Genomic DNA, 12,031 nt, shown 5'->3' with positions numbered 1-12,031 from the left:
TTTTCCCGATCAGAATTTACCTAGCGAGGCTGAGCTTGTCCTACATCCGCCCAAAACTGGTGTCGTTGGACAAGGGATTGACCCTTCAAACCCTCACTCTATTACCCGTATCCTTGTTGATTATCTCGGCAGTGAAGAGATTCTTCTTCTGGCCTGTGACGACGGTGACGTTATCGGATACAGAATTCAAGAGATCCAACGAGCACTCGAACACAGGACCAATCTGCAAGAGCCTATCAACGACGATAGCATACATGTGTTCCTCCATCGTAACGTTGGTGCGAGTGCATGGGGCTTAGCGGTGCATCGGGAGGCCCGCATCATTGCAATTAGTGCGGTAATGATGATTTCCAAGTCTCGCATACGCCCTGCTCTTCTGACCTTGGATAGAACACTCATCGTATCACCATAATCGCGTATGCGCTCGCTTCTGGTAGCGAATTGGACACCTCAGACCACAATGCCCACGGGCTTTCACCGCCTGCTCCTTATTTTCCATATAGTAGGCAAAAAGATGATGTTTTTACTCTCTCAGCGACAAACAACATCCCTGCGCTGTCGTTCTATGGCGATTCTGGGCGTTGGCTTCTGAGCAGTTGTATCGATGGCAAAACTGCATTGTGGGACTTGAATTCAAGAGAAGAGGTAGCCACGTTTCAGCTGGGCTGGTGCGCAAGCGCGAGCGATCTCTCGACGCCGCCTCGTTACTTTCGCCACAGATTTCTGTGCGAATGCCCAGCCGCTCAGAATGTACTCCATGGCGCCTGGGGTACCATAGCACTGGATATACGATCAGCGTATGAGTCGTCCTCAGCGGAAGAATTTACTCCAGCTGCCAGTACGGCCGACTTTATGGACATCACCAATCAGAAGGAACGCTTCCGAGTTTCGAACCGCACCTCTCCATTTTCCGAGTCTAGCGAAAGTGAATACGATTCGGAGGCCGCAGATGATGGAGACGACGGTACAGATGACGAACAACCCGCACAACCTTTTGCGCAATTGATCCAAGCTGTAAGTCAAAGCGTGTGCACAAAGAAGCCCAGGTCATCTTGTTTGTTGCCACGGCTCAAAGTATACCCTCAAAGTACACACAAAGAGATTCTTGCCAAACGACATGGTACTAATTACATGTTTGCTGTTAGATGGCAGGCGAGCTTCATAACGGTGACACTACTCAACCGCTCATTCAACATGAGTCTCACCTGCATATGCTAGCTCAGCTGGGAATATTTTATGCGGCCCAACCCGTAATCAAAAGACCTTATCGCGTAGTCAAGAATCCAAGACAGCTCAAACAACTCAGTGGCACTGTAAGATATATATTTTCACCTTCTCACATCGCTTCAAATTGACCAAACTAGGATGCCATCATTGCTCCTTTTCTGATCTTTACGAAGGAGGACATTTTTCTTGTTCAGGGCTCATACAAGACATCCATGAACTATACCTTCAATCAAGTGAGAATTCCAATCTACGAAATGCAGGTGAGATACGCACTGACTTCGTACACCGATATTGCAGGTTACTGCTATGCAGCGACCACTACATCCGGGCCGATGGGTAGAGGCCCTCACCTCTCAAGATCGACACTGCTTCTTTTCTCAGATACCTGAGCTAGGCATCTTCATAGTCGGATCTCCGATTGGTCATGCTGGCGTGTTCAGCGTATGTTTTACTAAGCGTGAGGACCACGAACAGCCACTGTATGGATTCAAGCTCGAGTATTTGTTGCCTTTCCACAAAAGCGATCAGACGAAAATTACTGGAGTGCCGCAGGGACGACTGCTTGGTATAGCTGTAGCACCCATACAAGGTACGATGCAGAATGTTCATCTATACATCCAGTGTCTAACTTGTGTCTGATCTAGGCATGTTTGACGTTCCAAGAGACACTGAAGCATTGGAACAAGAGAAAGAGACACTGCAACCAAGGCGATGGCGCTTGTTAATGTACTACATGGATCACACCGTATTGAGCTTTGAGCTGTCGAGGATGAGAGTGGACGAGTCACCGTCCTTGAGCGATATGGTTGTTTAGCACTTTGTATATTGTATCGAAACTATCAGTAGGTGTACAATGGTTTGGTTATCTCTTGGCTTCCACTTCCTCATGTCACTAAAGCTGTGATCGCAGAGTGATGTTCTGAAATCCCTAAATCGGCACTCGACACTCAAGTGCTCCAAAGCTTCCAATATACCTCCAACCGGCGTAAAGCTCCAAGACTACTCCAGCTTAACTACTCTCCTAGTTTTGTATCCACTTCGAGTACCCTCCTACACTGCCTCACCGCCAGCCGCTCCTTCTCATTTTCCTCACTTTCCTCCTCATCGTCCGTCTCCTCAGCTTCAGCCTGCTCAATCATGCTTCTCAACTTGTCCGCCATCGCCCCCTTGGCCGGTATACCCTTCATCAGCAACGTTTTCACATTCTCTCGAACTCGCTCGTCGTTCATACACAGATACAGCGTCGTGAGATGTAAATATGGGCGTAATAGAGGGCCGATCAGAGCATATGAGTCGATTCCAGAGTATGAGATTAGGAGACGTCGAATGCGCGATAGAGTGGTAGGTGGAGGGATGGAAGATAGCGTCGTGAGACGAAGTGTCTCAGTAGTGTTACATGCGGCTGTAAATCTAACACTCAACCAGATAATATCCAGGTTGAAATTGAAATAGAATCCTTTTTCCTCCTCGTCTTCATCTTCTGGTTCGCCAATCTTCCGTCCGTGAAAAGACAACAAATCGGTGAAGGTGCTTGACGTAAAAGTAACGATCTCTCCACCTTCATGTGCGATACTGAAGCTCCTGGCTTCCTGGTTTGTGGAGAAGAGAGGCGGAAGTGGAGGTATATAGCGGAGGCGAGGGGTGTGATCAATGGTGTTATAGGTATGTAGTTCGAGGAAACGAGTCCGTGCTGCTGGAGCGGCGAAGGACCAGATCAATAAGCGTACCTTGGAAGGCAGGTCGGCGAAATATTGAAAGGTGTTCAGCGTTTGGCATGTGGTGCTGGTGGAGTCGTGACTGCCATGTTGATCTACGATGAAAGTGTTGACATGTTGAGTAGACTGCGTTCCCAAATGAGATGACGAAAGGCGATAGACGTCGCGGCCACTGTATTTTGGATCGTTCTCATTGTCAATGCCCATTGCGCCAGAGTCTGTACTCATGAAGCTTTGAGAGGGAGAATCGGTCGTCATGATGGCATCTTCTGACAATTCCTTCACCTTCAACATGGCCATCATGGTGTCGAAGGACCTCTTCAACGGATTGAGTGACATCGTTGGTGATTTCAATTGATGTGCCTGGAGATGTGCGCTTCGCGTGTTTTAATTGTGTCAGAAGTGAGAAGTTGCGGTGGATCAAGGACAGAGCTATTTGCGTCGATATTGCGGCGTCAGGTGAGAGCATGTCTGGGTTGTGGTGACAATACGCGAGACTACAGACGCCTCGGTGGCGCGTAGTTCCAGGCTCTAGGCCGTCATTGTAAGCGCGTGGTGACGGATTTGCGTTTCGTCTCTGCTTTCACCCACGATGTTGAGTATTCTGTGAAAATTAGCCCGAGTCCACCCGAGTACAGGTGAATTCGCTCACTTATTCGAAAGCAGTTGCCGAATCATTGTATCAAATGTTAGTAGTTGTAGGTAGTTCCTCAGGTGCTCCATCAGACGTTTAGATGACTGGATACGTCTCTGGTAGAATCATTCGCGTGACGCGTAACTCTACCTCTTCATAGGTCACGTGCCTGTATAGCAAGAACCTTGATGATGTGATAGTAACAGAAGGAATACAAGTCAAGAATGGAACAAAATGGTTTTGTACTGGGTCTTAGTACCACAACTCCAAGCTTGGTCTGCTCCGTGCTGAAAACATTCCGATACTGGAAATGCTGAGTGACTCCTTCTATACCAAACGCTATTACTGTGGCTTCTGCAAGGCAGCTTTGAGAACTAGCGAATTCCTGGACCTCTGACTTGAGCAGCAATTGGCCTTCACAGGTCTTGACAAGTTCGGGGCAACCTGCATTGTTGGGCTTCATTTCAGAGCGTAGACAGGGTATCTGAGAGAAGAAGGGATAACCAAGACGTAATTCAAGAAGACTTGCGGTTACGACAATTGCAGAACGATCAAAGTAGGTGATTATGTATACATTGGAGAGTATTGTAGGTTATAGTTTGTGCGGGCGTTCGTACCATGGTTGGGACTGGCTAACAGGACCAAGTTGAATTCTTGTCAGGCCCGAATTTTACTCCTCCAAAATTTCCGACGGCCAAAAAACCCAGGCAAAAACTGCAAGCAGTTTCAACCCACAAGCAGTCCACAAGGCACCTGCAAGGCCTACACTACTGTGGGCATATAGACCACCGATGCAAGCTCCCAGAAGCAGCATCGCTGGTGCACCAATTCTCCTGTTACGCTCCACGTTCGACAGCTTGAACAACTGCGGATCGGAAAACAGATCGCAATAGTTACTGGTGAGCACAACACTAGTGAGACCATTGTACTTCAAGGCGCGCGACGTAACCGCTTGTCCACTGGACTGGAAAGCAACCGAAGCAAGTGGGACAAGCATCTGCCAATGAAGGCCTTCCTTGGTATCCTTTCCGACCGTCGCGATCAATGCCGCTACGGCGATAAGCAGCATCTGGAAAGAATATGAAACGATGAGCACCCATCTCTTGGCAGGCGAGAAGTAACGATGAAAGCGCGCGAAACAAAACGAGCCCGCACAGAATGCAGTAATGGACGTTAGGGCCTTGATCCAACGAATGCCCTCAGATGGTGCAACAACACCCAGTCCAAGATAGACGGTATTACCTGTTTATTTGTAAGCTTCTGGTTCATGAAAGATGGCGCGTCTTACTCACCCGTCTGCATGCTCACGAAAGAGCCCCATATGAAGACAGCCGAGCTATCCAGTAGGCCCGTGATAATGTAGCAAAACAACAAAACAAGGTCTGCCCAGTTCTTGGTGACATCGCAGTTCATGTGCCGTTTGAACCGCTGCACAGTCCCCATGTTATCCGACTTTCCGCCGGTGGAGCCATTTCGGCCGAGAAGCGGCGTTTCTTCGTCTGCGCTGCTGCGTGTGGCGTTTCTGCTGCTCATGGTTGCAGGCGCGAGGGAGAGGAGGTCGTGCTGTCGAATCCTGGGAGGGTTGCGAAGGCCGGTAGTTATGTCAATTGGAGCGGGGTGCAGATTTTCGCGCCAGCGTAACCGGGAAGACGCGTGCCAGCGTGCAGATCGACAGGCACTTGGACTCAAGCTTCAGTCAAGCTTTGGATGCTGGCAACGGAAATCGCAGGATAGCTCAGGAAATGTGGCTGGTACACCTTCCCGATGTGGCTTTGCAATGCGTTTGGTGTGCGGGGAAACGGTTTTCAGTGGGTATGGTGCGTGGAAAAATGGTGATTGACGAGCGGAGATGCCGCGGGAAGGACCAAGTGATGGTTTAGTGTCAAGCAAGCATCATAAATAATAATGGCTGCATCTGTCGTCATCGGAACACGGCATTGGATGACGCGCAATGCACGCGGCACGTCAAAAGGGCGACGTCTGCCGCGTCGACAACGACTTGACGCTGTGATTCCTTTTCAGCTTCTGCATTCCAAGTCAATTGAAGCAATCATGCATCTTCCGTCGTTGCTTGTCGCGCTTGGCGTATGTGGTGCTGTTGCAGCGCCTTTGGAGCAACAACAACCACTCCCTGGTAGTGCGCGACACCACGCTGGGCCCAACAAGGTCTTCAATCCATACAAGCCTGGCAACAATGACCCCTTCGACAAGAAGATTGACTCCCAAGGCGACAAGCTTCAACCACTGCCATACGTGAGTTCGACACTGAGATGCTTGTTCCGCAGAACAACAAACATCAAGCCTATAGAGAACCCACACACTAACCAACTCTGCAGCGCAATGGTGACGGTGCGAGTGTGTTAGGACCTCGTAACCGCGCCCGCGAACGACAGAACCCGGATCTTGTCCGCCCACCCAGCACCGATCATGGCGCAATCCCCAACATGCGCTGGTCTTTCGCCGATTCGCATATCCGTATCGAAGAAGGCGGCTGGACACGTGAGACGACCGTTCGCGAGCTGGGTACTAGCAAAGAGCTAGCCGGTGTCAACATGCGTCTCGAAGAAGGTGTCATCCGTGAGCTTCATTGGCACAAGGAAGCTGAATGGGCCTACGTCCTTGAAGGCAAAGTCCGCATCACTGCTCTCGACCCCGAGGGTGGCTCCTTCGTCGACGACTTGGAGAAGGGTGACCTCTGGTACTTCCCCTCTGGCCACCCTCACTCCCTGCAAGGTCTTAGTCCCAACGGTACCGAGTTCCTACTGGTCTTTGACGACGGCAACTTCTCTGAAGACTCCACATTTCTGCTTACCGACTGGATGCGACTCACACCCAAGTCAGTCTTGGGTGAGAACTTCCGCGTATCGCCAGAAGTCTTCAAGGCCATCCCCGAGAGCGAAAAGTACATTTTCAAAGGCTCGGAGCCTGGTTCCATTGACGACGAGGTGCCAAGCAAGGGTAAAGGATACAAGAAGTCCAAGATCCAGTTCACCCACAAGATGCTGGCTCAGGAGCCCGTTAACACAACTGGTGGTCAAGTCCGCATTACTGATTCGACAAACTTTCCCATCTCTAAGACTGTCGCTGCAGCACACCTGAGTATTCAACCTGGCGCGATCCGTGAGATGCATTGGCATCGTAAGTCACTTACCCACTTATGCCTGACGTCTCACTAACTCATTTCCACAGCTAATGCAGACGAATGGTCGTTCTTCATCGCTGGCCGCGCCCGTGTGACTATCTTCGCCGCCAAAGGTACAGCACGTACTTTTGACTTCCAAGCCGGTGATGTTGGTGTCATTCCCCGTAACATGGGACACTTCATCGAGAATCTCTCCGATGACGAGGACGTCGAGGTGCTGGAAATCTTCCGTACGGACAAGTACCAGGATTTCAGCTTGTTCCAGTGGCTTGGTGAGACACCGCAAAGGCTTGTCAAGGACCATTTGTTTGCAAACAGCCCTAAGGAAGCGGAAGAGTTCGAAAAGGCAATTCGCGATGCAGAGAGGGATCCTATCAAGGATACCGAGGTCGAGGAGGAGGACAAGGAGGAATTGTAGAAACAGCCGTCGCTATGATATGATGTGAGACGAATGGGAGGGCAATTGGGTTCTCGTTATGGCAGATGAGGATGGCCAACGGTTATTCGCTGTAGTCATTCCGCTTGTGGTACAGTCTTCGAACGTACACTAATATATGTTCTATTGACACGAACGCTGATCAACAAATGATCTTGTTACTTCTATGCGTTGGAAAGTCCAGTGGAAGCCTTTGTCATGTATCACTGCGATGAGTAGAATGACTGTAGCGTTACGATCTTCGGCATCCCAGCAAGACGGATACAAAGTGTGAGCAGTAACACTGGCATTGACGCAAACAACAGGAACAAGTTTCATCAAACCGAGCCTACATTTGTGAGCGAAAAGCCGTTGGCGATGGTAGAAAAGTACGCCTATGGGTTGGAGGCTAATGGTAGGAAAAAGAAACTGACTGGAGGAGAGGCCGAGCAGCCACACGGTTCGTTGTTGAGGAAACACATGGGTGCGGACTCTCAGTACCCTGAACGTCCTTCAAGCCTGGCCATGACCCCTGGAACGAATTGGCTTTCGATATTGTGGCTGCTCGATGCCAACATCAATTTGCTAGCCTATTTTGATGCACGTTCAACCCTTGGAGGAAGAATGTCGAGCACGTGGAATTCGTCGATCAAGGTTGAAATGAGAGACCATGGCGCGCACAAGAGATCGAAGAGGTGGAAGTGATGTCGGCATGCATGGTATTGTTGATGGATCTGAGAGGATATGTGGCTTCAGTGTAGCCGCAATATGATTGGTGGAAGAAGCGGCAACCGTTAGGACGGCCCGGGGACGATCGTGTGAACAAGCACGTAACAGGGATTTCTCAAAGACAGCTTTATTATTCCTTCGAGCTGTATTGCCCAAAATCATTCGCGCCATGACAATTATCACCGCCGGAAGTCGAGTATTTGTCACTGGCATCAGCGGTCTCATCGGCTCCCATGTGGCAGATCATCTACTTCGGGCCGGGTATCGCGTCCGAGGTGCCGTACGGAATCAGGATGAAGCAGAAATGATGCATTCCATCTACCGAACGCGTCACGATCAGGCAGAAGATTCCTTCGAAACTGTCATAGTCGCAGACATGAAATTGCCAGGAGCCTTCAAAGATCTTCTCGCTGATTGTGAAGGTGTCGCCCACGTCGCGTCTGATTTGAGCTTCAGTCCCGACCCTAATGTTGTCATTACAGGGTGCGTCAATGGCATCAAGGCGATACTGGAGGAAGCTCATTCGACACCGACCATCAAGAGGTTTGTCTACACCTCGAGCAGTAATGCAGCAACTAAACCTTTGGTGGACGAGGCAAGACATGTCAACTCAAGTTCATGGAACGACGGTATTTTAGACGAAGCCTGGGCGCCACCACCGTACCATCCTGAGCGTGCCTACGCTGTGTATGCCGCCTCGAAAGTTGCATGCGAGCGTGCAGCTTGGGCTTTTGTGCGAGAACAGAAACCGAGCTTCGTCTTCAACACTGTACTTCCAAACTACACGTCTGGCATCATATTACAGCCTCTCAGTGTTGCAGGCGCAGGAAGCACCGCGCGTTGGGTGCGTGACGCCTTTGACCATCCTTCCGAAGAGGAATACGTAGCAAAGCTGCGGGATGATAGTCCACAGTGGCAAGTCGATGTTGAAGACATTGCAAAGTTGCATCTTGCGGCGCTCATATTTGACGAGGTCAATGGCGAGCGGTTGTTTGGTTTTGCCTTTCCTTTCAACTACAACAGCTTCCTCCGTGTGTTCCGAAATCTAGCACCGAACCGTATGTTTCCAGCCGACGAACCTGGGAAAAGGAAACCGAGTACCACTGTGGATTTCCAGAGATCCATTGAGTTGTTGAGAAAGTTTGGCGCAAACGGTTGGGTACCATTTGAGGAGAGTGTTCGACGTTCATGCTTGGGTACATATGGACACGGCTTCGTAGGATACAATGGTTTTGTTGGTTGATCGTGTCTTTTTATGCCACAGGTCTTAAGCATCTTTTGAAATCTTGCCTAGTATCCCTGTGTCTCATCGTGTAACGAGCGGATGTTCATCTTACGCAATTCGCACAGATCGTGTCATTATGGATTGATGCCATATCCATCACTCAAGACGCTGTAGCTGAGCGTGGTAGACAAATTTGTCGTATGAGCCTGATTTATGACAACGCATACGCTGTCTGCTCTTATGTTTGGGGCCATCTGATGACGACACCCGCGTCATGAGATTCATCGACGAGCTAAGCCAACATCTAATAGTGCAGTTTGATGACAAACGGGAGCTCACATCTGCTGATTGAGAAGCCATAGACGAAGAAAACAATATATCAAACGGAGGCGCTTAACGACGCTCTGTGTAGCCTTGTAAAGGCTCTTAAGAATCTGTACAAGTTCTTGCATCCTGCAAGTGAGCTGTTCGAAGACCCAAGCTCATGGCAGTACTGATATAGATCGGGAAGTTGTTTGAATGACAAGCTCTGCACTCGCGCAAGATAGGAGATTTAGACTCCATACCCGGGTACAGCGAGTCGTACTAAGCGGTATAGACAGGGTTCGCAACAGGGTAGATCTTGCAGTATAGAGCACTGGATATAGTCCGTGCAGTAGAAGCAACGCAGCAATTCCGTGACTTCTACATCGAAGCACCATCTTAGTGTCTGAATTGAAATGTCCCAGCTATAGCAAGCTGCCTCATCTAGTGAGGTGACCTTCCGAACTGCTACATGTCTGCCATGCATGACTTGAACAACAAACTTTACTCGGCAGACAGCGGCATGACTCGAGACCTTTTTAACGGCAAAGAACTGCACGCCACCAATCTCATTGACCAAATATCACGCATCTTCAGCACCATGTACATAAAAGGAAAGCTTGCGTCCCAATTCTTATCGTCCTAAGATTGCGCCACGAGCTTTGTCCACCGCGAACACCGAAGCCTTCGGATAATACAATTGCCTAACAGAATAGACATACTGAAGGAGTCTCTCACATGGTCGTCGCTTAGCGGTGGTTAGCCAACACGGGGCCAATTGCACCTGCACACGAGTTGGTAACCCGCTCATGTTCAGACTGGAAAAGGTAGCTGGGCTAACTTGTGCTCATGGTCAGACGGACTGATGGTCATTATCGGTTCGAGTCTAGTCAAGGCGGCTCATTCATTAGCCGAGCGAGCACTGACCTCGAGAGCCTAGACCTCCGGTTTGGGCTTCCAGTCCAATGAGCTGCTCGCATGCTCGAATGCAATTTTGGTCATGGCCAGTTTACTTCGTGGTCATAGTCTGATGAGCTATTGTGTACTTTCATGGTCAGTCGAGCTAGTTTCATGACCAGTCGGACTAGAGTCCGAAAGGAGTTCAGCATGCAGCCAAACTGTATTCAAAATCAATTGAGCTTCGTCAATGTTCTAATCGGCCCCTCTATGATGTCACATTTGTTTCAATGACTTCTTTTCCGGCACTCGCCTTGCTTTTGCAGCTGTGTTGCGCCGCAAAGCTTATTACATTTGTTGGTGACGGTTCACCACGTGGGCGGACGAATGGTTTGTTGTACCATAAAATTTGGGCTCTGTGTTGTGCTCCTAGCTTTTTTATGGCCTTGACGGTGTTCGGCGCGCTGCACGTATTGTTGTCCGAAACGTTCACTGGTGCCAAAACAACCCTTACCCTGCGGAAAAAGCCTCTTCGCGGTTTCACGTTCAAGGTTGGATGCGTACTTGGATAGTCACATGTCCGACCATCTCTATTGATGTGGCTCAGCGTCTACGTTCAATGCTTCTCTTCCAGGCTCGACTAGGCTGGCTCCCAAGCCATAAGTTGAGCATCTCGTCAACGGTAGGCTCGTAGGCTGCAGCTTCTGCTTTGTATTGTTGCAAGACAGTGCTGGGATCGCTGTGGGAGGCGCGGAAGCAGAGATCGGATATGTTGATAGGCGTAGTTACGGGTCGTTTGGCAGACGCATTGCTGGCTTTTGATGGGTGGTTGTGTCCCAGCCCACCATGCGGTGTTGAAGACTTATAGGTTTACAGTGACTGACTGAACCCTGGTGTCTCGGCGCCTAGTGTCATGCCCGAGCAGTAAGCTCAGCAAATCTTCAGGTTTTATGAGGGGTTCTAGGTGATCATGTTGCGGTTGTCGTTCTTCGGCGGTAAGCTGACTCTGTCCCATCTAGATTGTACCTGGTGCAACCGGTAACTCAACAATCGGGGTCGGTCTCTTCATGGTGCCCGACGACGATGACGCCCAGGCTGACGCAACATGGCAGGCGGTCAGAACCTTTTCGTCGACGTATTCGTACACGGGGGTATGGGAATAGTGAATTACGGTGACATAACGAGTAGGTGACGCGCTGAGGAGACTGGGAATGAAGGCGGGATTGGGTGTGAATAAAGGGAGGGGCATGCATGTACGCGGCGAGGCATTGCAGGAGGGGCCAGGAGTCGTAATTGGAAAAGCACGTGGAAGGGGGGCACTGGAGCTGTTACTGTAGAAAAGCACACAGCACGTTTGATGTGCACTGCTAGTTGCGTACGGGGGGTGATTGTTGCGAGTACGCGCGGCGCAGACATGTGGAGCGTGGTGATATAGCGCATGGGGATCGATACGCAATACGATCTAGGTGCGCTCTCGAGACTGCTTTTACGGATACGCGCTTGAGACAATCGGGACCGATGGGCCGTTGGCCGCGCTCAGGCGCACAGCACGCGGTGGCGCTGTGCCAAGCATGTCACCCGCTGTAGAGTGGTGACGGCGCTGGTTGTGTCGCACATGGACCGATAGCCAGCTCCCTGAGATGGTTCGAGGGTGGTGTGGAGTGGAGAGGGCAGGGCCGACTGCAGAGATGAGAGGGAGAGAGGGCAAGAAAAGGGTCTCCTCCAGACAGGCAGGCGAGAGCGA

General features: G+C 50.3%; 5 protein-coding genes across 5 annotated transcripts; 3 read left to right on the top strand and 2 right to left on the bottom strand.

The window, feature by feature from the left end:
* Positions 1–852: 852 nt before the first annotated feature.
* Positions 853–2,041, top strand: AA0111_g4962 (hypothetical protein; the record flags this gene model as incomplete). The annotated part of the gene is made up of 5 exons (XM_028651021.1): positions 853–1,014; positions 1,146–1,313; positions 1,365–1,460; positions 1,525–1,816; positions 1,872–2,041. 5 exons carry the CDS (start codon positions 853–855, stop codon positions 2,039–2,041), a joined length of 888 nt encoding a protein of 295 aa, XP_028507624.1.
* Positions 2,042–2,240: 199 nt separating this feature from the next.
* Positions 2,241–3,281, bottom strand: AA0111_g4961 (hypothetical protein; the record flags this gene model as incomplete). The annotated part of the gene is made up of 1 exon (XM_028651020.1): positions 2,241–3,281. The coding sequence occupies one exon, from the start codon at positions 3,279–3,281 to the stop codon at positions 2,241–2,243; it is 1,041 nt and encodes a 346-aa protein (XP_028507622.1).
* A 965-nt stretch (positions 3,282–4,246) lies between these two features.
* AA0111_g4960 (hypothetical protein) lies at positions 4,247–5,109 on the bottom strand (the record flags this gene model as incomplete). The annotated part of the gene is made up of 2 exons (XM_028651019.1): positions 4,247–4,818; positions 4,869–5,109. 2 exons carry the CDS (start codon positions 5,107–5,109, stop codon positions 4,247–4,249), a joined length of 813 nt encoding a protein of 270 aa, XP_028507416.1.
* Positions 5,110–5,628: 519 nt separating this feature from the next.
* AA0111_g4959 (Oxalate decarboxylase) lies at positions 5,629–7,136 on the top strand (the record flags this gene model as incomplete). The annotated part of the gene is made up of 3 exons (XM_028651017.1): positions 5,629–5,829; positions 5,913–6,714; positions 6,766–7,136. The coding sequence occupies 3 exons, from the start codon at positions 5,629–5,631 to the stop codon at positions 7,134–7,136; spliced, it is 1,374 nt and encodes a 457-aa protein (XP_028507457.1).
* An 895-nt stretch (positions 7,137–8,031) lies between these two features.
* On the top strand, positions 8,032–9,105 carry AA0111_g4958 (hypothetical protein; the record flags this gene model as incomplete). The annotated part of the gene is made up of 1 exon (XM_028651016.1): positions 8,032–9,105. The coding sequence occupies one exon, from the start codon at positions 8,032–8,034 to the stop codon at positions 9,103–9,105; it is 1,074 nt and encodes a 357-aa protein (XP_028507456.1).
* Positions 9,106–12,031: the final 2,926 nt, after the last annotated feature.

The sequence above is a fragment of the Alternaria arborescens genome (genome assembly GCF_004154835.1).
Source record: "Alternaria arborescens strain FERA 675 chromosome Unknown contig_9, whole genome shotgun sequence".
Lineage (NCBI taxonomy): Eukaryota > Fungi > Ascomycota > Dothideomycetes > Pleosporales > Pleosporaceae > Alternaria > Alternaria arborescens.
This window is presented reverse-complemented; position numbering and strand designations above follow the sequence as displayed.